At 38.5% G+C, this 13,768-nt stretch overlaps 1 protein-coding gene across 2 annotated transcripts in view; it reads right to left on the bottom strand.

The window, feature by feature from the left end:
• Window positions 1–1,154: 1,154 nt before the first annotated feature.
• slc9a1a (solute carrier family 9 member A1a) overlaps window positions 1,155–13,768 on the bottom strand; it is a 43,030-nt gene continuing 30,416 nt past the window's right edge. Inside the window, exons 9-13 of one of the 2 annotated variants that reach the window (XM_088084267.1) lie at window positions 13,507–13,633; window positions 12,253–12,354; window positions 11,469–11,550; window positions 11,127–11,183; window positions 1,155–9,469 (exon numbers count right to left, since the gene is read on the bottom strand). In XM_088084267.1, coding sequence (XP_087940393.1) covers window positions 9,186–9,469; window positions 11,127–11,183; window positions 11,469–11,550; window positions 12,253–12,354; window positions 13,507–13,633 — 652 coding nt within the window. In that variant the 3' untranslated portion in view covers window positions 1,155–9,185. The remainder of the gene's footprint in view (window positions 9,470–11,126; window positions 11,184–11,468; window positions 11,551–12,252; window positions 12,355–13,506; window positions 13,634–13,768) is intronic. The other variant, XM_042490267.2, reaches the window with a different exon arrangement.

Raw genomic sequence — 13,768 nt, 5'->3', positions numbered from 1 at the left:
AGTGGAAGTAAGAAAACCACCTCAGCGGCTGCAGCTTCCTCCCTGGACGTTACTTTCTTCATACAAACACGTTAAAGCCGAGTGATGTCATTACACTTTAAAGCAGACGGTCCATGCCCAGTTTTTTAAGACTCAACAAAATATCCAGTGATACATTTTACAGATATATGAATTCAACTCCTCTCTTGATGTTTTACTTTTGGGACTCGTTCTGTTGTGTTTTCAGTATGCAGGATGATTTTATTTTAATTATTGAGCAGCACTCTCCCTTCTGGACAAAAGAGGTTATTACATGTGGTTCAAGATCCTTTTCTGATTCTGAAGTTTTCCCTTTTCCCTTTTTCTGCATATTATTACTCTAAGGCACACAAGCAAGTTAGACACCTGCTTTCGTACAATACTGCAAAGTAACTGAATACTTCACTTTTACAGTTGCCTACTATTTGGACATACTTTACCTTAGTAATTCCATTTTTATGCTACCTTACCTGTCCATTTTTGAGACTTTTTCATATTCCAGGGAGGAGGCATTCAAGCCAAAAGCCTAAATTCTTCTTACAACAATGTGTAAACTTGATTGTTGTCCTAAGATATGAGAATACTGAAATCAATTTTATCAGCACTAGAGTTGTTCAGATACCAATGCCAGTGTATTGGCAAGTAGGCTACATGAGTCTATGCACTGATCCGAAACCATGCGATGTATTGACAAACTTTAAAGTTTAGAAAATGGACAAAATTGCAGTTCTCCCAGAAATAAATTCTTTGCTCTTTTAGAGTAGTGAGAAATTTTTTTTGGTTACATATAGTAAAGTTAACTATTAGCCAATGTCAGAAATTTGGCAGTATTTAATACTGGATGAAATAAAGTTCTATGGCATTCATTCTCTGTATATATATTTGTTCATGTTCTAAAAAAAGGTTTAACCTGAGCCAGTACAACTATGAAAGGAATCACATTCTCACAGGGTTAATACAGCTGTTACTGTTTTAAAGCAATGGTATAGGATCACTACTCTATATCGGTAGATAGGCAAGTTCAAATATCGATATCTGCATCGGGAAAAGAAGAAAAAAAATCTTGAATTGAAACAAGCAGTTATTCAGTTAGACAAAGAGGCATCTTCCTGAAATCATGAGACACGGACACAGTGTTGCTATAAAGTAAAACTTTAATTTGGTATATAGTTTCTGACGTCGTTTCATTTCGGGTTGTTAGTTTTTCTGGTCATTACAGGAATGGAATGCTGAAATCTAAAGATTAATCAACAAGAGAGTGCACACTTGTTATCTTTCAGATTCTGATTTGTACATTATTATAATAAATTTCTAATACAGATGTTTTTTTTTTATCTTATATATATATATATATATATCCATTTATGTGTATATAAAATAAAAAAATCTTAATTATTGCAAAATTGAAATTTGCAAACTGCAAATAATTGACTGACACATAAATTCAAACACATGAAGATAAAGAAAACAAATGATGGATAAAAGGGAAATATAATTCACTCTTTCATTGAGTCAGAGCATGGTATTCACAATTTAAAACCCAGCTTCTACCCTTTAGGACTAAAAAACCCCAGAAACACTCCTCTTTATAAGGCCCATCATGAAGTACAATTCATTCCCCATGATGTGTCACCTGATAACCATGCACAATGCACACACTACATTAAAGCCACTTATTGCTCTCTTTAACAACTGCGTTATGAGATAAGGTACAGCTTTGTAAAGTGCTCGGTGTGGTGTAAAACGCTGGAGAACAATGAGGTAAAAGAGGGAGGAAAACAGTCTTTGGGTGGTGGAGCATCGACACCGCAGGGTCTTTATGTTGATGACGTGTGTTTGTGAGTCACACACTGATTACTGCCTCTTTAACTGGAGAGGGTCAAATGTTCTTCTGCAGTGTAACTGTAACCTTTTCACTGACAAATGTTACGGTGCTTTATGTGGAAATACATGTTTTTTGCTCTAAGTTATCATTATGAAGTGAATATTGACTGTACAATGTAATTGATATAAATTATCTGTGTTTAGCTCGGTTCCCTAAATAAACTTGCAGTTTATGCAGTTCTGTCTGCCATCAGGTACGACCTCTCGGGAAAATGAAGGCTCCATACGCAACAAAAAAGGACTGTTTCAGACACCGCGCAGCCCAAACAGGGTGAGGATGGTGCTTTTATTTTCCCCAGTTGCTTTCCCAAGTTACTAAAGAGTAACAATGTGGGTTCTTTGCAGTAACAGAAACGGCAGACAAGGAACAACTCAAGTTATTGTGAAAAACAAAATGTTGTGGGTGTTTTCTGTGTTGTTGGTAGTTGTGAGGCTCTGAGGAAAACAGAGTGATCTGGTTGTCTTTGTGACAGTAGCGCCGACAGTAAGATCACTTTTAAAACACTACGGGGGAGTTGTCTGTTTCCACTTGAACAAAAGGGAACATAGCAGGGTTTTTTACATATTTTATCCAATGAAGTACAAATAGCAGTTTTTCAAAGCACACTGTAGTACTGTAGTGTATATGATTTTGTATCTGTTTTTTCCTACTGTTCTGGCAACCATTTATTTTATTGTTGTACTTTTAAAGGATGGGTTTTAATTTTTTAGGTTTATATTTAGATGGTATTTTGTCTTAATATTATTTCCAGGTTCAGCTCTGGGTGAAAAAAACATCATGTGGGTCACATCGCAAGTGTTGGATGATAAATATATTACACTAAGTTACTGTGAGAGTCGCTTTGAACAGATGTGTGACTAACAGGCATGTTGAGATCACTGTGGAGATGTTCTGCTCAATATTATAAGAACAAGCAAAACATGCGTTTCAATTGTATTTCCTGAATTGGATTTGTTTGGAAGTACGATATTTCAGTTTCACATGTATAAAATGTCTCAAAATGATCACTTCAAACCCGCTGCCTTATGGAATTATTTGAAGAGGTCATTGTAGGATTTGCAGTTTGGTCATATGTGCATGTGGCAGGGTGGGTGCAGGTCTTGAAAATCAGACCTGTGCACGACGATGTTTCGAAAATCAATTTCCACTGAAGCGACTGGAGACAAAATCCAGGGTCAAACAATGCAAAAAGAAGATTGTCACAGAAGATGATAGGAGCATTCAGCAGCCTGAATTACACAAATAAAGTACATGTCTTCCAAATTGAGGACCGTAGATTTTGTCCCCCATCTCTTCAATTGAATCACCTTAGAATGTAATCGCTTCACAGCTAGTAGGGACGGGAGAAACAAATACAGCAACCATAAACTGTTAACACGTACATATGAGCATGCCAATATGGTTTAAAGATAAAAATGGAAAAAGAGAAAGTGAATCTATCCTTTAGGCTGATTTGAATGAATCTGCAATAGCAAGTCCACAGTCTCTGCAAAGTGTGTTATGCTCTGGTGAATGAATGGAAACTAATGGCTGCCTGGATACCTGGAAAAAACAACAAAAACATTCCTCTAAAACATGCAAAAAACCCTGCAGTGGCGCTTTAAGGTAAATGTCTTGTTTGTATGTGAAGCTGATTGTAATTGATGCCTTCGCCTCACTCTCCCAATGGAACAATCTAACTTTAAGAGAATCTGAGTGTGACGTTTGTAATCTGTACTGATTAGAGTTTATAGCTGTAAATCAGCCTCTTTCTACTCGAGCCTGAAATCCACAGTTTAAAGTTTGGGTGACAAATGCCTCCGAAGTGCCATTAAAGGTAAACATGAGGTGGAAAAAAACCCACAGTGAAGCTTACAAACTTCTGTAAAGCACATGGAGTGATGTAATGCACACACATCCAGATAAAGCACTTGAAAATATAAGCAAGGGACTTAAATATCCCAGTAAAGCAAACAAACTTATTGCAAAATAAAGCAGTTAAAGAAATAAAGCACATAATAAAGCAAACAGGTGCAAAGACAAAAGTTATCGCTGATTGAATGCTGGTGAGACAATAGTGTTGTAGTTCAGTCCAACACAATGAAATCTGCCATGACTGCCAAGAAAAACATCCAGTGTGGACATTATGAACAGCAAGTGCTCACCTGAAGACACAAGCGATTTCAATGTAAAAGTTTCCATTCCAGTTAAACGAAGGCAAACATGATGTGAGTCTGAGACATTATAATATATGAATACAATGAAATAGGTTCTTCTATAGGCTGTATGGCTTCAGATTAAGGTTTCCTGAGCCAAACATTTCCCTCCGAGGTGCGAGAATGTTTGCCCAGAACGATGCATTTGGTTTTAAAAAACAAAAGTATGAAAATAGCGTGTTTTCTTTCAGAGACGTTAAAAGTCTTTGGGACAATGTGAAGTAATCAGGGACTTGACGTCTTCTTCTGGTGTTAGTTTTAATTTAAATTAGAAGATTTTGGTTTCTGACACATCCCCCCAATTTATGTTAGAGGTCCGGTGTGTAGGATAGAGTGGCATCTAGTGATACGGCTGAGGAACTGAAACTTCTCCCATGTTCTGAGCGTGTAGAAGAACTACGGTGGCTGACAGGAAAAAAGGCAAATGGCCCCATCTACAGCCACTGTCTGGTTTGTCTGTTCTGGGCTACTGTAGAACACAGAGTTTTTACAGCTTACGGCAAGTTAGATTTAAGACTTTTTAATACTTTTTTAATGTTTGAAAATAAATTTAAGACTAATTTTCCAACAACCCAAATTAAACAAGGACATATCCAGGATTTCTGGCCTGTTTTCTGGAAAATGTTTGTGTTTCTCAATCTGCATGTGAGATTCCACAGTTTGGATTACCATCATGATGAGTTTAAGAAAAATTATTTATTAAACTGCTTTAAAAAAAAAGGCAAAAAAAAGATGTCACTGATAATTTTGAGATTTCACAAGGCAATGCCAGACATGAGAAGTGGGCTTTTATGAATCTTTTTTCTGAGCGTTTGAAAGATTAACTTAAGTCAGTTGAAAATTAATTAATTTTTAATTAATGAATACAACAAGTCATATTTTGATTTATACACTACAGAAGACATACTTATTATATAATATTCAATTTCTGCCAAGAGATGCCCCTCAGTCCTACACACTGGACCTTTCATCATCCATTTTAATATGAAAAACACACCATCTACAGAGCATGATGCATATTCACTGAGACTGACCTGCTTTGCATACACACAGTTACATGTATTCAGAAGTGGAAGTGTGTTTACAATGCATTACTTGCTGCAACATTCATTAAACCTACTTATCAGTCTCCGCAGAGCTCTTAAGGGTTAAATGAGCAACAACCTGCCATAAAATTGAAGTCAAATCAAAGAGCATCTTGGAAGATGATACAGAAACATTCCCAACAGCAGTGCATTAAGCAACCATTCACTGATGGAGTGAAACAGTTCTCGGGCGTCTTGTAGCTGCAGTTTATACACCATTTTAGAACCTCATAAATTCAACGCAGCGTTTCAGTATCACTGTCCTTTAAGCAGCAATAAAAGGAGGATTTGAAGATGGGCAAAGTGCTGCATGTCATTTGGCTTGTCACTTTTGGGTTTTAAACAACCGTTCTCTCTTTGACCCTGTCCTTGTTGACATTTTCAGCACAGTTCTCCACTGGAGCACTCCGTCACACACGCTGACATTTCCGACAGTAAATTAAATTTGGTCGAGACAGGGAAATGAGATGCTTTAAGGTTTGACCCTCCCAACTCTCAGCTGAAATTATCCTTTAAGAAATTGGGGAGCAGGAAAATTGTCAGGGGCAAAAGGGACCAAAATCACTCGACAACAGCACAAGTACGCTCATATTTTCACAGTTACACACCCGGATTTACATGAGTGCACAGAAAATATCCTCTTACCCTCGCTATAGTAAGCACAGCAAGCCATTTAGAGATGTATTAGAGAAGAAGAGTTAAGGAAAAAGAACAACAACCTGTCAGGGTTTTCTGCTCGTTGCTCTCAGCTGTAATGTAAGCCTTCTGGATGTAAGAGGATCAGGAAGGATTCAATGGTCACTAAGATCTAGAACACAGCCAGAAAACTGGAGCAGTGACTCACTCAGGGAGAGACTCTGTTTCAGTGCTCAAGTTTGCGTTCTGTCTTTGGATGAAGAAACTACACTGTTTATGTAGTGAAGTGATTTTGCTGAAAGAATACGTGTGGGTTTACAATCTATCTACATACATCTTACATCTGTTGGTTGTGGCACACAAGGTGTTCAAATGGATATGAATAAGCAAATCATCGCATTAACACTTTAAAACAAATCATTTCATGTTCCCATTCACGGACCGGTCGTTTAAAAAAAAGACACCCAATGTATGTGACACACTGTACAACAGCATACAGCACAGCAGAGAAAGACCTACGGTATCAACAAAACACAAGACTATGCTGCCGTGCCCGCAGATGAAACTTTGCAGTCTCGTTTAGATGTCCAAAAACTATTTTGTGACAGTATATTTTAATGCCCGTGTTGGATTTAAGCTTTGAATTTTGCAGTGTTTTGCCTCAATGTGTTGCATTTTTACAAGATAACAAGAGTTCAGTTTTAAAGGGTATTCATAAATATAGGATGTTTTCATTAATTTACATATTTTACACATCTATACTGCATAGAATTACTATTTTTTGCCATGTCATGCCTATAGTCTTAGATTTCAAGAGGTGTGGATGGATTCCTGTACAAACTAATCTCCACTTGTGGTGCAACGAGCTGAACAGTGATGTGGAGCACAAATGCTTCTTGTTAAGGCCATTAAACTGAAGAACGCAAACAGGCATGTTAAAGGAAGTGAGTGTTTTCATCCGATATTATTAAAATCAGCTCATGTGGTCCTAAAGTTAAAAAAATATGAGGAGTGTGAAGGTGAGGTGTTAGATGGGCACTTATTCACTACATCAATAAGAGAGACACCTACTCTGACAACTTAACCCCTACGTGAGCTTTAAAGGGTGTTCAAAAACTGAGGTAAAACACAAATCATCTACACAGAAACGTGACAACACGTGATTTAACTTCAGAAGACTTGGATGGGGAATCAAACCTGATCAATGACATCAAAACCTCTGCGCTGCATCACTATCTGTCGCCCGAACACTCAACGTTACTCCACGATTGTACAACCCCTAGTACAAAAACAGCTGAACGCTTCGTAAAATGTAAATGAAAGCAGAATGCAGTGATTTGCAAATCCTTTTTGACCTATATTCAATTGAATACAGCACAGAGACAATAGATTTGATGTTCAAACTGATAAAGTTTGTTTTTGTAAATATAGAGCCTGTTTTATCACACTGTATCATGTATCATGCGTCTTGAGTAAATTCATGTCTTTTTATACGTAGCATCAGAACACGTCTCCACATCCATCTTCAGTGACCACTTGCGATTGGATCCCACTTTCTTCTCTATAGTCAAATAAACTTATACATCACTACATTTGCAAAGGCCAAACGTATTGTTGTTTTTAACTGGCAGGAGGTTTGTCGTGCTACACACAAACTGGTGAGACTTTGCCCGCAACCTGGATGTATTTTAAGGTCCAGCACACACAGAGTGGCAGGGCTAGCTGCTACCAAACAGTTATTAACGGACAGGGTCGGGTTGTTCTGACTTTGGTGTGAGTTTCTTGGGGTTGTTTAACAGCTGCTGCTGTGTAAGCTTGAGTTAACAGACACTGAGGTGACTTTTTGCTGGGAGGATAGTGGCTACGTGGATGGTCCTTCAGTGCCGCCTCTACTGGCGGGGAGTTGATAAGCAAGGACACGATCTGAGTAGGCGGTCCTTGAATGTGACCCCTGACATAGTAGCTTACAATCCTGAAAGAATGTGGCCATATGCTGCACAGACCACCTATGAATGTGGTCTGAGTGATCGGATCTTAAGACGCATAGAGGATGCACTGGATGCATTCACACCGGTACCTGGAGCTTTTCACATTAGATCTGATCATCCAAAACACATGTTAATAGAAGGTGTAAACAGGGCCAAACACCCATTCTGAACGTGATGCCTGAAGCAATTTGAACTGAGGCCCTGGACTGTTGAGCGACTGAAGTCGTATATCCAGCAAGAAAGGGAAACAATTAGTGTCCTCAGCTGCCAAATGCTTATTAAGTGTTGTCAAAAGAAAAGGTGATACAACACAGTGGGAAACATGCCCCTGTCCCAAATTTTTTAGAATGTGCTGCAAGCATGAAATTCAGAAGTGTAAATTTACAAAAAATAAAGCTAATTACATTTTGAACATCCACTATCTTGTCTTTGTATTGTTTTCAAATGAATATAGGTCAGAAATATTTGCAAATGATTGCAGTTTTTTAAGTCCACATTACTTCCTCCAATGCTGCAGGACAAGGCCGCAGGTCCTAAGCACGACTACAAAGAACTGTGGTTCTTTTACACAGTGACTAAAAACATCCAGCTTTTAGCCTCGATCTCAAGCACACTGGAACAAACTGTGATTGCAAACAGATGTTAGTACCCCTGAAATTAAAAATACACTTTTTAAAAAAGACCGAGCTTAAAATGCACCAAGTGAAAAGGTTGACATAAAATAAGGCCAAAGATTTTAAACTACATACACTCTAAATGTTTGAATATCCAGCAATTTCAAGTGACAGAATGAAAGAACAGTTTTAATGAGATATTGGATTAAAACAAGCACTTTCGACTCAAGTGCCGTCTTTGAAAAAGAAAACTGGATTGAAGCAGTTTGCTTTGTGAATTAAATTTAGGACTAGAGGCCCAGCATGTCTCAAAGAATTGAGCTTTGAAGACAGAAAAAGTGGAAAAATCATGAATAAACATAAAAACTAACAACTATGCAGTCATTAAAAAAGAAAAACGGTCTGACACTAAAGTAAAAATGACAAAATCTGACACTAAAACAGTCCAAACCTTTGGTAATGCATAGTTCTTTCCTGAATGTCTCAGACTATCAACCATAAACTCCACCATATCTCAGATAGCAGCGACTGCTGTTCAGATCCCGTCTAAAAAAATAAAGAGCGATGATACTAAACTAATGGCTCTTTCTTTTTTCAGACAATCTTCTTTTGCTTTTTGTTTCTGGTTTCGTACAGCATTAGCAGTTTTGGCTTGTTTGGTTTCTGAACCAAAGAGATTATTTAGAGCAGAGCGGTGAAGCAGCCCCCTCTTCTCTAATCAGTGAGGGCATGCAGCCTGACCCCTCCATATCCTGTCTGCCATATCAAGGCAGGAAGGGTTCGTCCTCCTCCTCATCCGCGCTGGGACCGGGGTCACTCAGGCACCTCATCAGCTTCTGCTGGTCTCTGCCTGTGTCTGCCTCACCTGGCTTGTTAGGTCCTGAGGGAGGCTTCATCATGAGGCCCTGCTCCTCGTCCTGCTGCTGCTGGCCAGCTCGTCTCAACTCATCCATCATGTTAACAGAGTCTGGAGACTGAGGGGACGCCAGGTCTACCTGGATGGTCGGCACACTGTCTGACCCCGGCTTTACGCTGTAGGCCTGTGGGTCTACAGGCAGGACAAGGGCTCAATTTCAGGAAATCAGCTTTGACAAAACTTTAAACACCGACTGAATATTATTCCCTCATGCCATTTGCGTGCATGAACATAGGATGTGCGCGGGGGAGAGAAATGCAATCAACAAATATAAGGTCAACAAAGCTACAAATTTTACGATCACTGCACGAACTTGACATTAGCAGGCGCCAAAATCTTTGAATATATCACAACACAACAAAATAATGCAAAGAAAGTCATAAATACTTATAATGCAACACATGCTGGAAATAATTTCAATTTTATCTCGAACGACGAAATGCACAAGCTGTAAAACCAACATATATCATGCTTGACTCTAATCTGTAAATAGTAGGGGTGTAACAGTGCAAAAAAAGGCTCGGTTGGGTTTATACCCAGGTTCAGGAGTCACGGTTTGGTACGGTGGAAAAAAATCCCAGTGCATAAGGACATGTTTCATTTTACTTATTTTAAACATACAGGAGTGTCAAAGACTGATAAAATCCTGCTGCTGTGGACTGAGGCAGCATTTTGTCCACTGCTAACTTTGGAAAAATTAATGTCATCATGGAAATATGAAAGATTTCAAAAACCTTTGCATCACACCGTACAAAAACTGAACGAACACTTTGCTTAAAGGCAGCAGGTCACAATAGACTAAAACTGATAAGCAGCTCTTATGATATGAAACCTGAAATTAATAGAGACAAAAACAACAACAACAACAAAGCAATACAACAACAAAAACTTGTGCAACAGGAAAATTGTTCCATACCATTTAGCTTGTGCTAACCTCAGTGCATGTTGCTGACAGCGTACTGCTAAAAGTTTCTCGGTGGAACTTGGGCTTGAGAAGTTTGGCTACACATTTTGTGCATCGATCTACATTAGAGATGCAACTACTTAACTAAAACTTTCTTGATTATGCAATCAATTTTTGGTCAGTAAAATGTCTGAAAATGGCAAAAAAGTAGTTCAGTATTTCCCTGCACCAAGACAACATCCTCAAATGTCTTGTTGTGTCCACAGCCCAAATATATTTAGCTTACTGACATAGAAAAGTAAAGAAACAAGAAAAATGTTCACATTTAAGAAGCTTGAATCAGAGAATTTTGACCTTTTCTTTCTTAAAAAAACAATTACTTAAACTGATTTATACATTGTGAAATTAATAATGACAAAATAAATACCAGGTGTAACCTCTCCTTTCTTTTTTGGTCATTTTTGTCCTTGGATCCAAAGAGCACCAGTGTTTTAAAATCCATACATGTAAAGCAGCACTCCTCAGCCGACCTATTTTATAACTTATTGATTGGTTAATCTTTGCAGCTCTAATCTGCATATGCTATATGGGTTATATCTTTGCATGCTCTAATCTACAAACCATGTATGCTGCATGCGGCTGCTTGCACTGAACCGTGACCCCCGCACCTTGACGCTTCGGTACGAATACTCGAACAGTTACAGCCCTAGTAAACAGCTACAACAAATCGTCTGAGTCTGGCCTCGTCAATCCCGTCATGAGATCCCCTTATTAGTGATGAATAATTAATGAACGTTAACAAGCAACATAATTGACACATGCATGTTAGGATTGCTGTTAGGTCATCACAACTGAAAACGAATCTTCTCTACACTCACTACATACCTGGACAGTTTTTGTTCCCTTTCTGCTGCTGAGCAGGTTTAAAATCAGCATCTATGCCTAAAATGAAACCACACACTGGTTTACATGCCGGCTGCCACATGCAAACGTATTTCCATTAGTGGGGAAATATCTATTGCTGCAGCTGTGAACAGTGCTCTCTAATGTGTTTATTAGTTTGTGGCAGCTGCATCATGAGCCTCACAAAATATAATGTTTCATCTCTGTGGGTCCCGTCAGTGACATGGCGGGTTTTCTTCTATTGTTTCACGTAGTAACTCTCAGTATGATGGTGGTAACTATCGAGTGTTTGCGTTTGGCTGTGGCTAAGATGGATGTGTTTACCTGAGGCCAGTCTGGCTCTACACATGGTTGGGGAGTCAGGGGGAGCAGCAGGCACCGTCAGGTAGTTATTCATGTCTTTTATCTGAGAAAACAGGCATATGGTTCATTTATGGGATGATTTCACCTTCTGCATATAATCAGAATGTAACAGTTATATAATGCAACTTGTGTAAACATTCACTATCAATAATATATACAGGAAATACACATTCTGGCTCGTTTGTTGTTTTTGAAGTGTTGCAGCCAAACAGTAATTTGCCATTGATCAATATCTCAGAGAAACTTCATTAAAATAATGTGCTGCTGGTAGTCTATGCAGAAATCCTCATGAGTTCACAGTCGCTTCTAGCACATTCAGTTTACCCAAAACAAGAGTCTATTTTCATTATGTAATTACAGGCTGATGAAATGGAAGTTAGTGGTGGATCCACTCAACTGAGCAAATAAATCAGCCCCCGTTTGTGTCGAGAAAATTAATTTAGGAGACTGAAGGTGGACTCTAATTAGAACACTAATCATAGTTTTGGCTGACTCATTTAGCTGCTCTTCATCTGTTGAATTTTCAGAGCCTACTGTATGTCTGCTGATTTTCTGACTGTGTAACAGTCTCTGCGGGGCACTGCTATGGTATCATAAAATATCACCTTTAGAGTTGACTAATCAACACTTGTTTTGATAAATCATGCTGTGTCCAGGTGTCAGTGACATTTGACTCAGCAGACAGCTGGCTCAAACTGATTCTTTATTTAAGAGGGGATGCCCTCACTGAGGCTGATAATCATACCTTCTTCTCCAGCTCGATCATCTTTTGCTTCTTCATAAGGAAGTCACCTAAGCCATCCTCGTATGGATCAGCCACCAGAGTGTGTCTGTTGTAGGAGCGCAGCTAAGAGAGAAAAGACACATAAAACAACTCAGTTTAAGAGGAAAATGTCCTGAACAACAAACAAAGGTATTTGAAAGAAAGGGTTTTGTTTGTTTCTGATTATTAACGGCCTGCAGAAGTAATGATACAACAGTGTTAGTTATGAGACTTTTTAAGACTTAATGTCACTCAGAGTGACATTTAAGACCAATTTTCCAATAACCAAAATAGAATTAACAAAGAAGCAACATCTATCACTTAGAATCTGGGACAATTTTGCTGAAAAGTTTCCTGTCGCATAAACCTGTTGTCTCATGGTGGAAACAAGCATAGAAGAAAACTGGTTTTCTAGTGAGTTTATTTGACGATGTTATGTTCCTCACTCTGTATGTGGGATTCTATGGCCTTGATTCCATTGATTCTGAGTTTGAAAAACTTTGTCCATAAAGTACACTGAGCCTCACATGCCCTTCTTTTTACCAGTTTTAACCATGTAGCAAACTCTTGGTTCAATATCTCATTTTCATGATATTTGCTTTTCCCCACATCATACAAAGTCCAGTGACAATGAGCACGCAGACAGTGGACCCTGTGCTCCGAGCATCTGGGCTGGAAACAAAATATGAATATTGTTGGTTCCACTATCCTGATCATGTGTGACATTAATGCTGGAGGCATTCAGAAAATTATTCTTAAAAAGTAGAAGTTAACAACTTTTTTTTGAGAATTTACAACAAAACATCAGATAAAACAATTTTAAAAATCCTACTTCCCCCTTTTTAAGCATTTTAAGAATTTTAAAAGATTTATCTGATATATTTCAACCCAATCAAAGCCTTTTAGTACAAATTATTTCAATGCCTAATAAAACCATGTGAGGAGGACATGTTGACCACAACAGGACAATGCTTGTAGCTTGTGCAAATCAATGAGAATTGCTTTTGTGTCCCCAAAAATCAAAGTCAGTATAAGTCACTGTATGAGTAGCTACTAATTTAATTCTCCCTCTCTCAAAATCAATACACTGTAGCCTAATATACCAGATGAAGCACTTTGTTTATCAGTACAAATCAATATGACCAGTGACATGCTCTGAACTCCCAGTAATACAAGACAATACGTCTTTAGCTGAAACAAATAAGATTTGTATTATAGTTGATTGAGGAATGTTACCCTCATACGCGTCCTCTGAAGGTTACTCCTGAGGATCTTCCTGATCTCCTCCTCTCGGCCTTTAGGCAGCTGGGGCAGCGCTCTCTCTGCAGGCTTGGCAGGAGGAGGCTTCTTGGGCTGGATGTTCCTGAGAAATGTGCAGGAAAAACTTTATCAATATGCAGTACTGACACATACGCACATCAAGTGTGCTTTTGTGAAACACATGATAATCAACAATGTGATAATAATGAAACTGTTGAAATCCCATTTCCCTTTAATG

The sequence above is a fragment of the Plectropomus leopardus genome, chromosome 11 (assembly GCF_026936395.1).
Source record: "Plectropomus leopardus strain MGB_pleo_1.0 chromosome 11, ASM2693639v1, whole genome shotgun sequence".
In the NCBI taxonomy this organism is placed as follows: domain Eukaryota; kingdom Metazoa; phylum Chordata; class Actinopteri; order Perciformes; family Serranidae; genus Plectropomus; species Plectropomus leopardus.
This window is presented reverse-complemented; position numbering and strand designations above follow the sequence as displayed.